Consider the following 17602-nt stretch of genomic DNA (forward strand, 5'->3'; position numbering starts at 1 on the left):
TTCTAAAGCCCCGCATAACCTGAAGTCAGTAATCAGATGGAAAGTGTGCTGGTCTTAGTTTATTTTAGTCTACTTTCCCTTTTGGTGGCAATTTTACTTGTTGAGGTATATTAGAAAACAAACAAACAAACAAAAAAAGGCATTTTGTGCACATGTAGCTACCGAGTCTTGAAATCTGCCACTGATGGAAGTTTACTATAGTTTCCTCAAAGACACTGTTTATGTGCAACTTTTAACATTATTGTTGCGTGGACTTTAAAAAAAATACACGGAGAAGGGCACTACAGATCTTAACAGTGACATTAGTTCATCTAAAGCCATTCATCCTCCCTCCCCCTTCCCTCTTCCAAGAAACAACTAATCACAAACCAGGCTAGAATTTCTAAAAGAGGTTAGAGGAGGAGGAGGAAAAGAGGCGGAGTGGGGAAGGGGATTGAGGTTAGAAGGGCCAGAATTTCTCTCATTCACAGGGTGGAAAAGTTGACATTGTCTAAACCCTTCTGAATGGCTGGTAGTTGGTTACCCCGATTGTACCTCTACCTCCCCTCCCCCTCCACGTGACGACCCAGGACACATGCGCACCCGACGCAGCCCGGCACATCTGCAGACTGACGTCAGTGTGCTCTGCCTCCGAGGAAAAGCTGCCAAAATTTTCTACTGCTGCAATTCAAGTTGGCTGGGGGCCGGTAGTGAGATCTAGGGCTACTTCAACAAAACTTTGCTGCCCTTCCTGCTCCTCTTGTCTTCTTTTCTCCTGATACCTTTTGATGCTCTTCACATGTTATTTGCATAGCAAAGGCACTAAGCTGTCCAGGAAGAGAGGGCACCACTTCCACCCCCAATAAGTCTTTTTTTTCCCTTCCTTCCTTTCTTTTTTTTCTTCCCCCCCCCCTTTTTTTTTTGGAGGGAGGGGGTGCGGGAGAGAAAGGGGGTTTGCAAAGGCAGCATCTCAGGATGATAGCCTGGATGTATTGAAGGCATCTCTTTTTCTGCCAAATCGGAAAGTCCGTTCTCTAAAGCCCGGGTTAGCCAGACTATAGGGTTTTATTCTGGCTGCAGAATAACTAACTCACTGCTGTGGCTTTGCAAAGGGGGGCAGAAAAAAAAAAAAAAGAGGAGAGGGAGTACGTGAGTCGTCCAGTGCAATCTCTATTGTTTGAAACTTACTTTTTATCAGAATTTGAAGATGAAAACGGTAAGGAAGACTTCACAATATTCAATGAAACCTTTTTTTTTTTTTTTAAATTAAAACTTGTGCTTTGCTTGTCTTCCGAATAACGCGTAGGAAACTTTTTTCTGTGTGGTTTTTTTTTTCTTTTTTTTCTTTTTTTTTTTTTTTTTTAAATGGCAATGAGTGAGCTTGACTGAACTCATTTTACAGATAGAAATCTTTTAACTCCAGACTAGTCGGGGGTTGGAGAATTCTGGGTCTTGCAAATATTTTATGATGCAAAAAAATATACGTTTATTATACAAATAGACATGTTTTGTGAAGTATGACTTGATGATGATTTTTGTGGTCTTTAATCACCAAATAGTAATCGGGAAAGTAATAATGATGTGTATTTTAATCTGATTTTCAGTTTTCTTAAAGAAAAACCTTCTGCATTTTATAGTTTCAAGTCAGTGTCTTAAGTAGTCAGACAAGTGCATATTTTATGCCTGGGCTCAGAGGGCAGAATTAATGTGGTAGCTATAGTCCCGATGCTCTAGATATGTTAAGCTCTTAATAGGCTAATCAAAGAGATGGAAATGTGTGTTTTTGATTTACTTTTGGCCACTTGGGACGTGCTATACTCATAACCCTCCGGAGCCTTGAATATCGGGTATGTCTGTATATATGGTATATGGGATCAAAGTTCAGAGATTGGGGAGGGGTTTGTGCTGGAGGGTTTATTGGAAAGCTGCCTTCAGATAATGTGTACTACAATTCCTGTCTTTGGTAATTTCTTTCCTTGTTGTACTGGAGGCAAAGAGAGCAAGAGAGTGAGAAAGCGCACTGAGAGGGAACAAGAGAGTGAGTTTCTTACTCTTGTTTTTATTTGAGCTGCCGGTGCAACGCGTTTGGGCCAAATGCCAACTGTCTGGGTCACACGCGTTTTATCCAAATAGATTTAGCGCTGCTGTCTGGAAATGGGCTGCTGAATGTTAACTTTAGGATCAACTCAACCAGGGCAGCTCAGACTGTTACCCTCTGTCTGGGTGAAGTGGGATGGGGGTGGGTGGGCGAGGGTGTGCAGAACGAGGGAGGAAAGGGGAAACTGAACTATTGCTTGGAACTTTTAAAAACACACTGGAGTGTGATTTCCAACATATTCCTTTAGGTTCAAATTTCTTGGACAATTTTTTTTTCCTTTCCTTTTTTAGCTTATGTTGATTAGACTGAAACTTAGATGTGTGAATGATAGCTCTCAAAATTCATGACAGAGAAAGAAAGGTAACATAAAACTGGTGTAGTTGAAATTGAGAAAATTAATTTTGAGAGATAATTGTTTTCCTGTGTTTCACCGAAGTGGTAGCTGCAGTTCTGGTTTATATTAATTTAGTGTTTATATGTGATCATTGGTGTTTTGGGCTTTTAAGGAATAGCTGTAGAGGCAAATAAGTTGATTTCAAACAAATCAACTTCATTCATTTCTCACAAATGGCGGCAAATGAAATCTGTATGGTGGTATTAATATTTTTGTGATTCTCAAGGACAAAAACCTCTACCCTCAAGACCTGAAATACTTTAATATTTTTCATGACTGGGCCAATACGTGTAAGATTAATTCCTACTCTTGTCTACTCTTACCACTTCCTCTTCATTTCCTTGGCAACCATTAGTAACTACTAGTGGATGGGCCTCTATGCCAAATCTTACCCTACGTGTGACTTTCGTGAGAGAATAAAGAGAGTTAACATATTAAGAGAGTTAGTAGCACATTCTTTGGAACATTTGGTGGGGGAAGAGTAAAAGGTGGAAGAAGTGGTTAGCTCTCTTGGTTCTACCAAAGGGCATAGCTGATTATCAACATTTTGAGCTAACGTCAAGAGAAAAAGGTGTTTCTGTTTTTCAGGAGAGAAGTTATAATACGGATAACGTATATTTAACTTGCCATCTGGAAAAAAACAGTTTGGGACTATATGTAATTTGGGCCTTGATTTTTGTAGAATAATATTTTGTATTTTTGCTTTTGGCTTATTTGCTTTTCTTGTTAGTAAGTTTTAAGTTTCTTTAACTGTACCTTTCCTCGGAAACCAAACTTGCAAAATTTATATCTGATCTGGAAACTTTTGTACTTCAAGCCTTGGCATATGGTAGGTGACAATAAATATTTGTTGAGTGAATAAATGGAAAATGAGATGAAAAGTTAATTTTCACATATAAAAATTGAGTACCTGAAGGAAGCATAGTATTGTTGCTTCCTCTGTGAAGACGAAATCGGCTTTAAAAGAAATATCCAGAGTTAAGATGAATGAAAGAAGTCGAGAAGGATGTTATACATGTTCTTTAGCTCCATAATGATAGTTCATGAAAGGAAATTGTTACTTGGCTACTCCTAGATCATTTGAGTGGGAAGTAAAGATGATAGAGGAAAAAGAAAAGTAAGTACCCTTCAACAAGGGCAGACTACTGAGGGAATCACTAAAGTGCAAGTTGTCTGATCTTATTTCTACTTAGTGTAGCTTTGATCCATGGAAGCTGTTAAATGATCCCTTAACTCTACTGGTTGGTGCATTTGTCTTAGGGAAAAACGCCTATGTGAAATCAATGTAAAGTGGAAGTTTTGATTCTGTTTTCAAATTTAAAATAGTTGTGAGCCCAGTTACCATGACTTAAATTCTTTACTGTTTGCTCTAAAAGACAATACAATCTAGTTGATTGATTCCATCATCATATCCAACCATTCCACATTTAAGGGAAGGAGGAACATGAAACTATTTTTGAAGGAAGGCTTTTGAAAAGTGATGAGTCAGATAACAAGGCGAAGGGGACTAATATTTATTTAACCATTAAAATGAAGTATGTGAACACTTTACATCATGTGTAATCTAGGAAACATCTCATCTATAAAAGTTAAGTAACCTGTAGTCAAGACAGGACTCAAAACCTTTGTGCTTTCCACAGCTTAATGCTTCTGCTGTACAATGTAAGGAGTTAATGCATTATGATTTCTGGGTAATTATGTACTATTTTAATATCAATCTGAATTTTGGAAACTATATCTGGATACGTTAGTACCTATACATATTTGTTTATGATGTCCAGATTAACTTCTTCAGTAGGTATCAGAAAGTAGTTTCACCCTTTCATTTTTATTGTGTAGGTAACTAAGAGTGGTTAGATATGGTAGTTGTTGTTGATTTTAGTTGAACTTGAGCCCACTCGTTTACTTATTGTTAAGTTTCCTCACTGGCATTAGAGGCTTGAAAAATGTGGGAAAGGAAGGAAGGAGTGAGAAAGGAGAAAGAAACTCCAATTTATTGAGTGCCCATGTGCCAGATACTGTAGCTAGTGGTGGAACCAAGACTGTAGCTCTGGTTTGTTTAACTTCAAAGCTCCTGCCCTTTCTATTATGCATCAGTGCTCTTTTTACTGCAGGTCCTTAAATCAAATGTTAGTGTACTTTTGACCAGGTAGTTACATACTACCTTTTCTTTCAAGGCTACTGGCTTACTTAACTTGGGCATTTATAGGACAGTGCTAGTAATGTTAAGAGTGGAGGTTAAAAAACTGTGAAGACCAGGAAATTTCTCAAGGGGAAAAAAAGAGTTGTTCCCTAAACCCAGGTAATTATATTGTAAGTTTGTCAGTTTCAGAGCCCAGGAAAATAGGAAAAAAGGATGAATGTGATTCAGTACAAATCTGTCACCACTACTAGAAATTAACTCGAATGTGTTAATTATATATTCCTCTTTAAAGGAAGATTAAAGTATATGAGGGACTCACTTAATGTCAGACATTTTTATGCAAAACACTCAAGTGATCTGAAAAAAAAATGAAGAGTAAATGTTCATGAAGCAACTGTTAAGGAGCTGGAGACTGTACATAAGTAGGTTGGGAATCAAGATAACTGGATTATTTTCTTTACCGTTGACCCTTGAACAACACTGGTTTGAACTGCAAGTCCACATATATAAGGATTTTTTTCAATAATAATACTACAGTAATACACTATCCTTGATTGGTTGAGTCTGTTGTGGAGAAACCATGTGTGTAGAGGGCCAACTGTAGGTAATATTCAGATTTTTGCAGAAGGTCAGTACCCCTGGCTCACATGTTGTTCAAGGGTCAACTGTGTTGTTATTGAATGACGGTGTGATTTAATCTCTTTATAGATTCTTGCCTGTGAAAAGACATATACTGCCTGTTGTTTTGCCTAAATCATTGTAGAAGAAATTTTGAGATGAAACAGTTATTGTGTATCAAGTTGCTTAAAATTTCATGTTAATTAACGTATCATTTATGAATATCTATTTTGATACTGGTTGTATGCAACTGCTATTGTATATTTAAGTTACAGTGACTTAAAATGGAAGCATGATATAATAGAAAGAATTTAGACTTTAGAGTCAGATAGTCTTATGTACGACTCTGGGCTCTGCTGTTTTCAAGCTATGTGGCCACTATGAGCTTCAGCTTCTTTACCTGTAAATTGGCAGCTGTATTAGTTATCAATTGGTGCAAAGAATATCACCATAAACTTAGTGGCTTAAAACAACACACATTTATTAACTAACAGTTTCTGTGGTTCAGGAGTCTGGGCATGGCTTAGCTCTATCTTGGGCTTCAGAGTCTCTCACGGGGCTGCAGTCAAGGTGTTGGCAAGGACTAAGGTCACCACAGAACACTTGATTGGGGAGGCATATGCTTCTAAGCTCACATATTCAGGATTTAGTTTCTTGCAAGCTATTGCATTGAGGGCCTCATTTCCTAGCCAGTGGTTATCTGAAGGCTGCTCTCAGTTCCTTGCCATGTGAGCCTCTCCATATGGCAGTTTGTTTCATCAAAGCCCGACAAGGGAGTCTACTGTTAAGATGAAGTCAGAATCTTTTGTAATCTAATCATTGAAGTGACATCCCCTCACCTTTGCGGTATTATATGAGTTAGGATCAAATTACTCAAAGGAAGGGGGTTACAGAAGGGCATGGATTTTAGGAGGAACGATCATTGGGGCCATCTTCCTGACACAGGGACAATAATACCTGCTTTACAAGATTGCTGTGAATATTAAAAGAAGTAACATATATTTAAAGTTCTCTTTATTTTTGGACCTGACCTTAAACTACCTTTCTAGATATTATTACCTGTTAGTCTTCTGCATAGGAACCAAACTTACTATTATTACTAATAATATTTTCCATTTTTTTCTTTCCATCTAGACTTTGTGGACTCTGTTTCTTTAATTTGTAATGGTTGCCCCCAGAAGTTTGACTTGTGAAATTCTGTTCATCTTCCAGAGTCTATCTGAAATGTTACTTTTTTTCATAAACTTTCCTTCACCCATCAGACTCAGAAGTCATCTCCCTCATCTGATCTCCTCTAATACCTTTTATAACTTTATTATGGCATATATCAGCCTGTCTTGAGTTTTTTCTTTGTTCCTTAGATTATGAGTTCCTAAAGGGCAAAGATTGCGTCTTAATCTTTTCTTATCCCCATGTTATTATAGCATCATTTTTAAAACATTGTAAAACAACAGTTTTTGATTAATGAATTAGTTTTTCCAAGGTTTAACAGTTTAATAATTTATAGACACAGATGTAAGGAACTTTAAATGGTTGTGGTTGTTTTATATGTTGTAATAACAATATTTCTAGCACTATAGGGAATGAAGTATTCCAAATAAGTTAAGTTTACAGTTAATCTTAAATATCCTTTAATATCCCTAAATTGATTTTATTTTAATCACTATTAATTAATTCATTCATTTACTCATCCATTTTTTTCAATCAACAAATATGTAAGGATTTATTATATGATAATCCCATGTATTAGGGTCTTGGGATGAAAATCTAGTATCTTTTGTATACTTCTCTGTCATAACAATAAGTTACATTATTAAAAGTAATTTAACCTTTTATTCCTGACTCAGGCATAGTATTTTGAATATCAGATATTCAGCTGTACCACAGTCGTAATATACAATATGAACTATTAAGCTACATAAGGGCTATTTGTCTCTAGCTCCAACTGTATTGCTTGGGCTTCTAAAACTACTTTGTAGTTTTTCCTCTTTTTTTGTCATGTTTGTGCTTTTACTGAGCTAGTTTCTAGTCCCTTTGTTATTTTCTTATTCTAATGTGCTATGTGCTGGGAAATTAGGTAGCCAAGTATGTCAGTGTTCTGTATAAAACGTGAATTCATGGACTCTGAAATTGTAAGTCGAAAGAAAAGTACGTGAGATGGGACATGAAATCTGTTGTGATACCTGAATTGAATTTTTAAAACTTCTTTTCAGAAAATGAACTACTTTTCTTTACAGTTACATTCTAGATAGTTTAAATTGTCTAATATGTGTTGCTTTATGAGTCATAAAAGACTTCCAGATAAAGTCAAGGGTTACAGTAAATATGGTTCAACTTTTCAGAAGTTTAGTTTATGCTACTGAGTTTTCACAGACAGCTGCTTAATGCCACTGTGTATTTGTAGATCTACTCTGTAAGAAAAAAAAGATAGGTGCCTCATAAAGCAACAAATCAATCTCTGGACAGCAGTGTACTGAAAAGCATGTTAAGGAATGCAATCACATACTGTTTATCACTTTCACAAAATTATCTTTGTAAAGTCAGCCTAGTTTTTATTTTATCAAAAGGTTAGTCGCTATACCCATACATTGTTATCTTCAAAGTTTTAAAAAGAATTTTTATAATCCTCTTCGGGTTCCTTCTTTGATTATTAAGTAGCTTTGGCATTATCCTGCTAACCATTTAGGTTTCTAATTTGGTATTTAGTCTTGTGAATGTTTATTTAAACTATAAAGGACAACAATGGTTTGATTTAATTATGTTATTTTGTAGTATGTCCTTTGGCAAGCATTCAACAATATAGATCTGTCCATTCAGAATATTTTTCAGTTAACTTAAATTTTTTTTTTCTAGGTTAAAAAATGGCCATACTTTAGTGACTAATCAGCCTAATGCTCTGCTTGTGAAAATTTTACCATCATTATCTTTTTCATTTTGGACTGAGAAAATGAATCCAGATACAGAAGAAAGTACGGGATGTTGGAAAAAAATACCCGTTAAACAGTGGAATATCTAATAACTAATCTGCAAGAAGTATTAAAGAAATAAAATTGTTATGCTTCGATTTTGGCATGGTATTGACTCTCTAGCGCATAGGTAGCCCTCTAAAAAATCATCCAGTTTTCTAAATTATGGAAATTTTGTGGAAGACGTTGACCTGGATTTTGAGCCTCGTCATGGCTTCATCGGAATTTCATAGTGACCACAGGCTTTCATACAGTTCTCAAGGTAGGATTCCTGCTTTTGAAACTGACAAAAAAAACGTTGCTATTTATCTTACAAGAAAAGACTCTGAATATTTAGTTTGGATGAACGTTTTCTTTGGGATGTATGCTGGTAGGAGCGGAGGCCTACTGTGTCAATTCAGTGCTAGTTTTATAAATGTTAATGACTCTAAAAGAGTTTGTTTAACTTGTCCTACTAGTATTTAATATCCAGTGCATTTTAGAGTTGACTGGTCTTTCTTAGAAGATGATACACCTAGGCCTCTTCCTCTGAATTCTAAACTTTAATAGGGTTACTCATTGCCAGTATTTACAGGCAAGGTCATGTTCAAAAGGAATCCAAAGGTTTTTCTTGCAAAAGAGCAAGAAAGCAGGCAAATTCTGATATAAGATCCTTCTAATATGGACCCTTAGTGGAAAAATATGTTTCCAAACTTAAGAATTCTGATATAAGGACTGGAAACTAGATAAAAGAGTAAGAGTTATAAGAAGTTCAACTTTTCAGATTCTAACCCATAGGTCCCTATAATTTTAATCTGTAAAATTGAACTTCATATCATAGAAATGGTCCCAGGAGTGAAGGTCATTTTGTTTTCCATGGACCAGTCCAATTCTTATGGAATTATTGAAAGCATACCTTTTGGATTCTCCTCCCATGAATGTATAGTTCATTTTTTTGGTGCTGATGAGCCAGATTTTCAAGGCTATTATAGATTGATGTATATATCTAGAAGTCCATATGTACAAAATGTGGCTCTCAAAGTAGATCAACAAAGCCATAGCATTTAGTATAAACTCTTATTTATGAGAAGTGAAATAAATATTATTTTTCAGTTTTTTTTCCATTTGGTCATGGTTTCATGGGAGTTTATATTTGTGGATGAACTTCATGTGTAGACAGTGAAGCAATTTGCAGACATTTGGTTCCACCTTAGTGATAAACTTAGCTAAAGGAAGATGTGGTTAAGAAGGTAGATTGGTAATATTTAGTACACTTAAGTGAGGAAAATATATTTAATAGTCCTCTGAATTTTTTGTCAATCTGATAATTATTAAACAACTTTATTTTGATATAGTATACATACTATGTAATCACCCATTTAAAGTATACAATTCAGTGGTTTATAGTATATTCACAGAGTTGTACAACTATCATCACAAGCAATTTTAGAACATTTTCATTACCCAAAAAAGAAACTCTGAAATCATTAACAGTCACTCCCCAGTTCCCTCCAAACCAACTTACCCCCAGCCCTAGGCAACCTCTAACCTATTTCTCTCTGCAGAGATTTGCCTATTCTGTATATTTATATAAATGGAATTCTATGTGACTGGTTCCTTTCACTTAGCATAGTGTTTTTATAGTCTTAGATAATGAACTTTGATTATGAAGGCATTCACGTCATACCATGTATCAGTACTGCATTTCTTTCTGTTGTAGAATAATCTGTTGTATGAATATACCATGTATTATTATAACAATAATTATTATTGTTATAATTATTATTCATTTGTCAATTGATGGACATTTGGGTTATTTACCTCTTTTGGCTATTATGAATAATGCTGCTATGAACATTCATGTACAAGTTTTTGTGTTGATGTACATTTTCATTTCTCTTGTAAAAATACCTAAGAGTGGAATTGCTGGGTCAGGTGGTAGTTCCATGTTTAACTTTTTGAGGAACTGCCAGACCGTTTTCCAAAGTGGCTGCTGTATTTTACATTGTGACTGATAATTTTAAAAAAAAAGAAAAAAATTCTACAAGACTGTAGAGATTCTATATAAACTATTTTGGATAACTTTCATAAACATATTTTATCTGAATGAAATTCTGTTCTTTTACATATGTGTACTTTTCACTGTTTTTTGTTTCAATATAAAATATTCATATTTACTGTAGAATTTAGCTTTTAGAATTCATGTCTTTAAAATTAGATTTAAAAAAGAAAAATAGCCTTTCAAAATAATTTTAGAATTTTTTTTAAGGAATGGAATATTTGGAACTTAATTCATTTTGAGATTTTAAACTTCTGCTCTTTCGTTTTTGTTTAATATAACATTTTTTGTCCATACCTCACATATAATGATACATAGTTTTAAGCAATATAGTTGTTGTTTATACTGCTACTTCTTTGTTCTGTTAAATTTTCTTTTCTTCCATGTGTTTTTTCTGGATTCTCTGCCTTGTGATTACAAAGAGGAATTCCTGACTTATCTAGAACACTACCAGCTAACTATTCCAATAAGGGTTGATCAAAATGGAGCTTTTCTCAGCTTTACTGTGAAGAATGATAAGCACTCCAGGAGAAGACGGAGTTTGGACCCTTTCGATCCACAACAGGCAGTATCTAAGTTATTTTTTAAACTTTCAGCCTATGGCAAGCACTTTCACCTAAACTTGACTCTCAACACAGATTTTGTGTCCAAACATTTTACAGTAGAATATTGGGGGAAAGATGGACCCCAGTGGAAACATGATTTTTTAGACAACTGTCATTACACAGGATACTTGCAAGATCAACGTAGTACAACTAAAGTGGCTTTAAGCAACTGTGTTGGGTTGGTAAGTAGATGTTATAATTTTAAATTTCTGATGGGAAAATAAATTCACAATATAAATGTCTTTCCTCAGATTAATAAAATATATACATATATATACATATATATATGTGTGTGTGTATATATATATATATATATATACAGTTTATCTAGGGAAGGTAACATTCTAAAATTTTTTATTTCTGCTGCCTTTGCTTTTGATAATCTTTTTCATAATGTTTGCATTGACTTTTCAAAGTAAGAACAAATTTTAAAACCCCATATTATTAGTAGAAGAATGAATGAAACCTCACGTTTCCTTTTAGAGTTACATTTTTCTGTTCAAATAGGATATCCTTAATGCATATAAAAAACTCAATCATTATGAGGAGCTTAAGGGTATTGTATGTATGTATGTATATATTATGACAGGAAACCATGACATGGATTGCCTCCTTAGGTCTCTTTCTATACTATCTTTCTCTGGTAATCAACATAGCTTAAAATTACGTATGACCTACTTAATGTTTATAAGTTCTTGAAGGAAAATCTTTTATATCAATGTCTCTTTATGAAGTAATTTTCCCTATATTTATCTGAAAATTGATAATAAATCTTATTTTACTTAGAAATTGGATTTCAAGAGTATAGGTTCTAGCCTGGGCATTTGAGTCCATTCTAGTCTAATGGTAAATACATAGTTCAAGGTGGCACATAGTAATGGTTGTAGAACAAAGCATGTTCTTCTACTTCTGCTTCTTCTAGTTCACACTTCCTTTACTGCTTTTATCCCGTTCAGGCTAGTATAGATGTTTCATTAAAGCTTTATCTGTTTAAAAGAGTACACACATTTTGATGCTCTCAACTCACATTTTCAGAAATTGTTTTTCTTCCTTACTCTATCACATCCATATCCTCATTTTTACTTCAGTATAAACAACTACATAATTAGAGTTGGGTTTAAATAGTTCTAAATTTGGAAGGAGTTTTACGAACCACCCAGTGGAGAAAAATTTTCACTATAGGTATACATAAGAATTTGCTCAGATTATCTATTTTCTTTAACTATTAATAAGTCAAAACGATTACTTAGATTTTAATATTTGGGTTTAATTCCTATAAAATAGACACATTGAATACATTCCTCACTAGCTTCTTTCTCTATAAGCAGTGTTAAGCTTTATATACAAAAGAGATTTATCTTTTTGAATAAAGATAAATTATCCAAAATAAATCTGTTTTAAAACTTCTTACATGTTAAAATGACATTTGCTGTTAAGTACAATAGAAAAATACTGTTCCTAGTCATTGACCAAGCTCTTTGAATTTGGCATTAACATTAATTATTGCCATTGATAATTTTAACAGGGTGGTGAAATGAACGGATTTGAGATTTAGGGGAAAAAAGCTAATTCTATTGTGAGATTTGAGGGAAGAGGAGTGATTGGAAATATGAAGATGAGTTAGATCATGTAGGAGATAATGAAGGCCTATAGCAAGACTATGGCCCTGGGAATGGAGAAGATAGAAAGAATTTGAACCACATTTTGGTGAGAAAATTTATAGGATTTGTGTCATTAATTTTTCTTCCCTGGCATATAGTACATAGTAGATATTTAATAATATTTTTAAAAATTGAAATATCATTGAACTGGGTGTGGGATGAAGGAGAGAAAGTAATTGAAGTTGATTGAGGTTTCTCTTTTTGATGAGGCTGTATATGAACTTACTAGCAGAGAAAGGGAATGATAGTAGAATGTTGGATTAGAAAGGAAGATAAAGAGAGTGATTCTGATATAGTAAATGTGAAGAATCTGAAGAAATAAAGGTTAAAGATGTCTAGTTGGCTTTTGGGAAATATAGCTCTGAAATTTAGAAGAGAATTTAATTCTGGAAACAGTTGAGAATTGCTGATATAAGTGACTACTGATGAAATGGTGAAAGATGTTGATGAGGCAAAAGTGAGAAGGTTGTAAATGGAAACTTTTCTATACTTAAGGGGATAGCAAAGTGTCATTCATCTATTTTTCATCCTAATTGAGACTTTCTGTGTGTCTTATTCTCTCTTATTTCTATTCGTTAACACCTGTTTTACTTTGCTTCCTATTGAAACTGCATGGTCCATGTTGACTCACTTTTTTTGTTGTTGTTGTTAATTTTTATTGGAGTTGCTCGATCTAGGTGTGGTCTGCCAGGTTTGTCCACTAGTTACTATTTCCCCTTGGCAACTAATAAGGAATTTGTGAGCAGATACTTTGTGAGCAGATACTATGTAAATATCCTATTCTTCATCTCACTTTTACCCACCAGTTTTAGTAACCCTCGCCTTCATTCTTATTTTATATCATGTTACATTTTTAATCAAATGGAATATGTAAACAAGTTTTTCTAAAATCCCACTTTTCTAAGGCCCCTTTTAGTCAATTCTGTTTTTAATTGTTGTATATAAAATAGTTTTCAATGTAGAGATCGTTAGTGTTTTCTAATCATACTTCCTTACCCATAGTTTCAGTTTTACAATGCTTGCACCACTCAAAGGAAAAAATTCCTAACATTATAATCTATCAGTTGTTTAAAATAATGTTACTTTTTAGTTTGCTTTATATTTGAACCATTGCTTTCTTATTTAGGTTTTGTTTTTCTGGAGTTTCTAGTTACTTTTATTTTGTCTTATTGAGGAAAAAAAAATGATTTCTTTACCAACGGATCAGTTTCATCCAGTTCCTTAGTCCTTATACCTATTGCTTGGAATATATTCCATTCTTCTTTGGAGGCATTTTTCTTGGAGTGTATGGGTTAATTAATTTCTTGAGCTATTACACTTCTCTCATCTTGGGATTTCTTTTTTCCTAGGTTAGTTCCACATCTTCTTTCTGAGTTTACATCCTGGTTTTGTTGGAGAACATCTTCAAGTAATTACCTCAGAAAAGGTGCCTGAGAAGTAAAATTTCTGAGTCCTTGCCTATTTGAAAGTGACTTTATGTTACCCTCATGTTTGGTTAATAATTTAGTTGGATATAGAATTCTAGGTTCAAAAATAGTTTTCCTTCAGAACCATGGATGGTAGAATTGGAAAAGGGAAATATGGGGTATCAAATTTATCTCTATGGTTTTATATCTTAGGAAAAGATTTAAAGAGCTAAAAAAAATTGGCATTGATACATTTTGGGTGGCAGATAGAAGTCTGCTTCTTGTTCTTTTCCTCTTCTTTTAAAAGTTTTTTTTTCAATATGGTATGCTTTTCTCCTATCCTTCCTGTTTCAAGAATTTTATAAATAATGTGGTAAGCTGTGGGTCTTCTTTCCTGACCCCTATTTTGTATTTGATGGGTGATTTCAATTTAAAGACCCTCCTTCAACTTAGAGAAATTTTAAAAAATATTTCCTTAGTGATTTTATCTCCTTGTCCCTCACCACCCCATTCTGTAATTGGTTTTCTGCTTCTCTTATCTCTCTTCCCCCCTTTTTTTTCTGTTCTAAGTTCTATGAGATTTTCCTACTTTTGCTTTCTTTTTCTTTAATTGATTTACAAATTATAGCAGTCATATTTCTAATTTTCAACAGATCTTTCCTGCATTGTTTCTTTCTTCATATTTTGTTCTTATTTGATGAAAAATGATTTTCTTCTATCTCTCTAAGATACTAAAGACTATAAACCTAGTTTTAAAAGACCAATGACCCCATTAGACTTTCTATTCATTTAGTTAAGTTCATAGTTGCTTCTCTACTTTTTCCATTATTAATTCATCCATTCACCAAGTGCTTATAAGTACCTACCATGTAACAGGCACTGTTCTAGGTGCTAGGAGTACAACAGTGAACAAAACAAGAATCCCTGTTATTGTATAGCTTGCATTCTAGTGGAGGAGATACACAATAAGATAAATAAATAAAAATCATAATGTGTTGGATACTGATAAGTTCTAATGTAGAAAAAATATTGAGTAAAGACCTTAAAAGAAATGAGGAAAGGAATACTGACATCTGAGAGATAAGATTTCCAGGTGGAAATCTTCAAGTACAAAGGTCTGATCTGAGAGTGTTTGAGGAACAGCAAGAAGACTACCATGGCTAGAGCTAAGTGAGAGAGAGGAAGAATAATGGAAGGTGAAGTTAGAAAGGAAACTTGGGGGCCAGTTGTTAGGTTTTAGAGGACACAGTTAGGATAGAATCAATGATGATTCCAAGCTTGGGGCCTGAACAGCTAGAAGAAAATAGCAGCCATCACATGAGATGAGAAAGACTCAGACATTAACTGAGATGGAAAAGCTTAGGAGGAGTAGGTTGGGGGGTGGTATATATCATAGCTTCAGTTAGACATGTTAAACTTGAGATATTGTATAGGATGCTGGGTATCCAAGCCTGGAGTTCAGGAGAGAGATGTGTGTTATGAAGTTATTTTGGGGGTCATCTATATAAATATAAATGACATTTAAAGCCAGGAGATTATGTGAAATTGCTTAAGGGAGAGTATATATAGAATAAATAAGAGGTCTAAGGACTGAGCCTTTGGGTGCTCCAAGGGGTTAAGGAGGTCAGAAAGATGTGGAGGGGACAGCAAAGAACAGTGGAGTAAGAAGGTTGAAGGAAAACCAGGCAAATATCCTAGAAGCTAAGAGAAGGAAGTATTTCAAGGGAAAAATGCTGCTGAGTCAAAATAAGAGTATGACTGAAAACCAATCATTGAATTTATCAGTGAAGAAGTTATTGATGACCTTGGCAAAAGCAGTTTTGGTGAAGTCATAGTGGGGTTTGGAAAAGAGGCAAAAGCCTGATGTGAGTAGGTTTAAGAAGGAATGGGAGGGCTTCCCTGGTGGCGCAGTGGTTGAGAGTCCGCCTGCCGATGCAGGGGACACGGGTTCGTGCCCCGGTCCAGGAAGATCCCACATGCCGCGGAGCTGCTGAGCTTGTGAGCCATGGCCGCTGAGCCTGTGCTCCGCAGCGGGAGAGGCCACAACAGTGAGAGGCCCGTGTACTGCAAAAAAAAAAAAAAAAAAAAAAAAGGAATGGGAGAAGAGTAAAGAATATATAGACAATTATTTTGAGGACTTTTGGAAAAGCAAGAAATGATCGGTTCCTGCAGGCAGAAGTAGGAGTCTTTATCATTTTGTTTTATAAAAATGAGAATGATTGTGTAAAGAGAAGAGAAATTTCTGGAGTGAATTCTTTGATAGGCGAGAAGGGATGAAATCATCTACATAAATCGAATAATTGTTCTTATCTAGGAGAATGGACAGTTCATCCATAATAACAGGAAATAATATAGAACATATGGACATGAGATGCAGGTAGGTTGGTATTTGCGGTTGTAGAAGTTTGCAGGAGGTTGTGTGCTGTTTTCTATTGGAATGGAAGATGGAAAGATGAGGTGTTAGGGGATTAAGTAGAGAGGAGAAAGTATGAAATATTTATCCCAGAGAGCAGGATACTGAATGAACTAGAGAAACATAGTATAATTGCCATGAAGCGTCAAGGACACAGTTGAGATTTGTGATGATGGATTTAAAGCAAGACTAGTCTAAGGTAAGATGGACAAGTTATTCAAAGGAGAGGAAGCCAAGGAAGTGAGAGGACAGGGATTGAAGAGACCATCTATGTAAGTAGTTCTTAAGCTGGGGTCTATGGATAGAATTCAGGGGGTTTGTTAACTGGAATGGGAAAAATTTCATCTTTATCTTTACTAATTCTTAAGTGAAATTTAACATTTCCTTCAGTTAACAATATAGGTAACAAGCCAGTAAAGTAATAGCAGTACCTGTAACTTTGTCTTGATAGAAATGATATTTTCACATCATGTTACAGTTTTTGCAGGTCCCTTAAAATATTATTTATGTTAATCACTATTGTGAAATTATAGTAGTTATTAGATCTATTGCAAAGCTTCTTATTTAAAGAGTTACAAAAAGGCATATGTATTACTATATTACATTTTTTAAATATTTTGATAACTGTATTTCATTATAATTGGTTTTATTTATTATCCTATATATTATTCTGAGAAGTGGTCCCCAGGCTTCACCCCTAGACCTTCAGAGGGATTCAGGGCACATGCACACACACAAATTTTAAGAACCAATGATATAAGAAGATACTGAAGTCAACAATTATTCAGGAGTGGTATTGCAGAGGGTGACAGTGACCCAGAAGCTAAGATCTTTGAGGAATGAGGAAAGTGACTTTGGGTCAGTAGATAACTACAGCTAGCAGAGGGAGAAGGTGATGGTATGGGATTTGAAGGTGGTAAGGTTTTTTCTTTTTTTGGAGGAGAGAGGGATAATTGTTTAGAAATGGCAATGAGTACAAGAACTCTTAACCCTACCTCCAGGTCCAATAGGAGGTATGTAGGAGGGAAAGTAGCCACCATTCCAGAAGATTACAGGGAAGAAAGAATGTTATTTAGGGAGATTCAGGTTTTTGTTTGAGCAAGATGAAGTGTATAGGAGATTTTGTATATAATTGACCTTGAGTTTGAGAGGGTACAGCAGAAGTGTTTTAAATGGTGAAGGGGGAAGTAGAAGATGGGATCAGAAAACATGATGTACTTAACCATATGGGGAGTAGAATCCAGGGGATGGACCTTGGGCATTTTGGAGGGACTGGCATGA

At 34.9% G+C, this 17602-nt stretch overlaps 2 protein-coding genes across 2 annotated transcripts in view; both read left to right on the forward strand.

The window, feature by feature from the left end:
- Window positions 1–8223, forward strand: part of CENPK (centromere protein K) — a 60491-nt gene extending 52268 nt beyond the window's left edge. The window contains exon 10 of the mRNA XM_033429895.2: window positions 8086–8223. Coding sequence (XP_033285786.2) covers window positions 8086–8115 — 30 coding nt within the window. The 3' untranslated portion in view covers window positions 8116–8223. The remainder of the gene's footprint in view (window positions 1–8085) is intronic.
- Window positions 8224–8320: 97 nt separating this feature from the next.
- Window positions 8321–17602, forward strand: part of ADAMTS6 (ADAM metallopeptidase with thrombospondin type 1 motif 6) — a 266593-nt gene continuing 257311 nt past the window's right edge. Inside the window, exons 1-2 of the mRNA XM_004270746.3 lie at window positions 8321–8460; window positions 10659–11023. Coding sequence (XP_004270794.1) covers window positions 8364–8460; window positions 10659–11023 — 462 coding nt within the window. The 5' untranslated portion in view covers window positions 8321–8363. The remainder of the gene's footprint in view (window positions 8461–10658; window positions 11024–17602) is intronic.

Source organism: Orcinus orca, chromosome 3 (genome assembly GCF_937001465.1).
Source record: "Orcinus orca chromosome 3, mOrcOrc1.1, whole genome shotgun sequence".
Taxonomy (NCBI): domain Eukaryota; kingdom Metazoa; phylum Chordata; class Mammalia; order Artiodactyla; family Delphinidae; genus Orcinus; species Orcinus orca.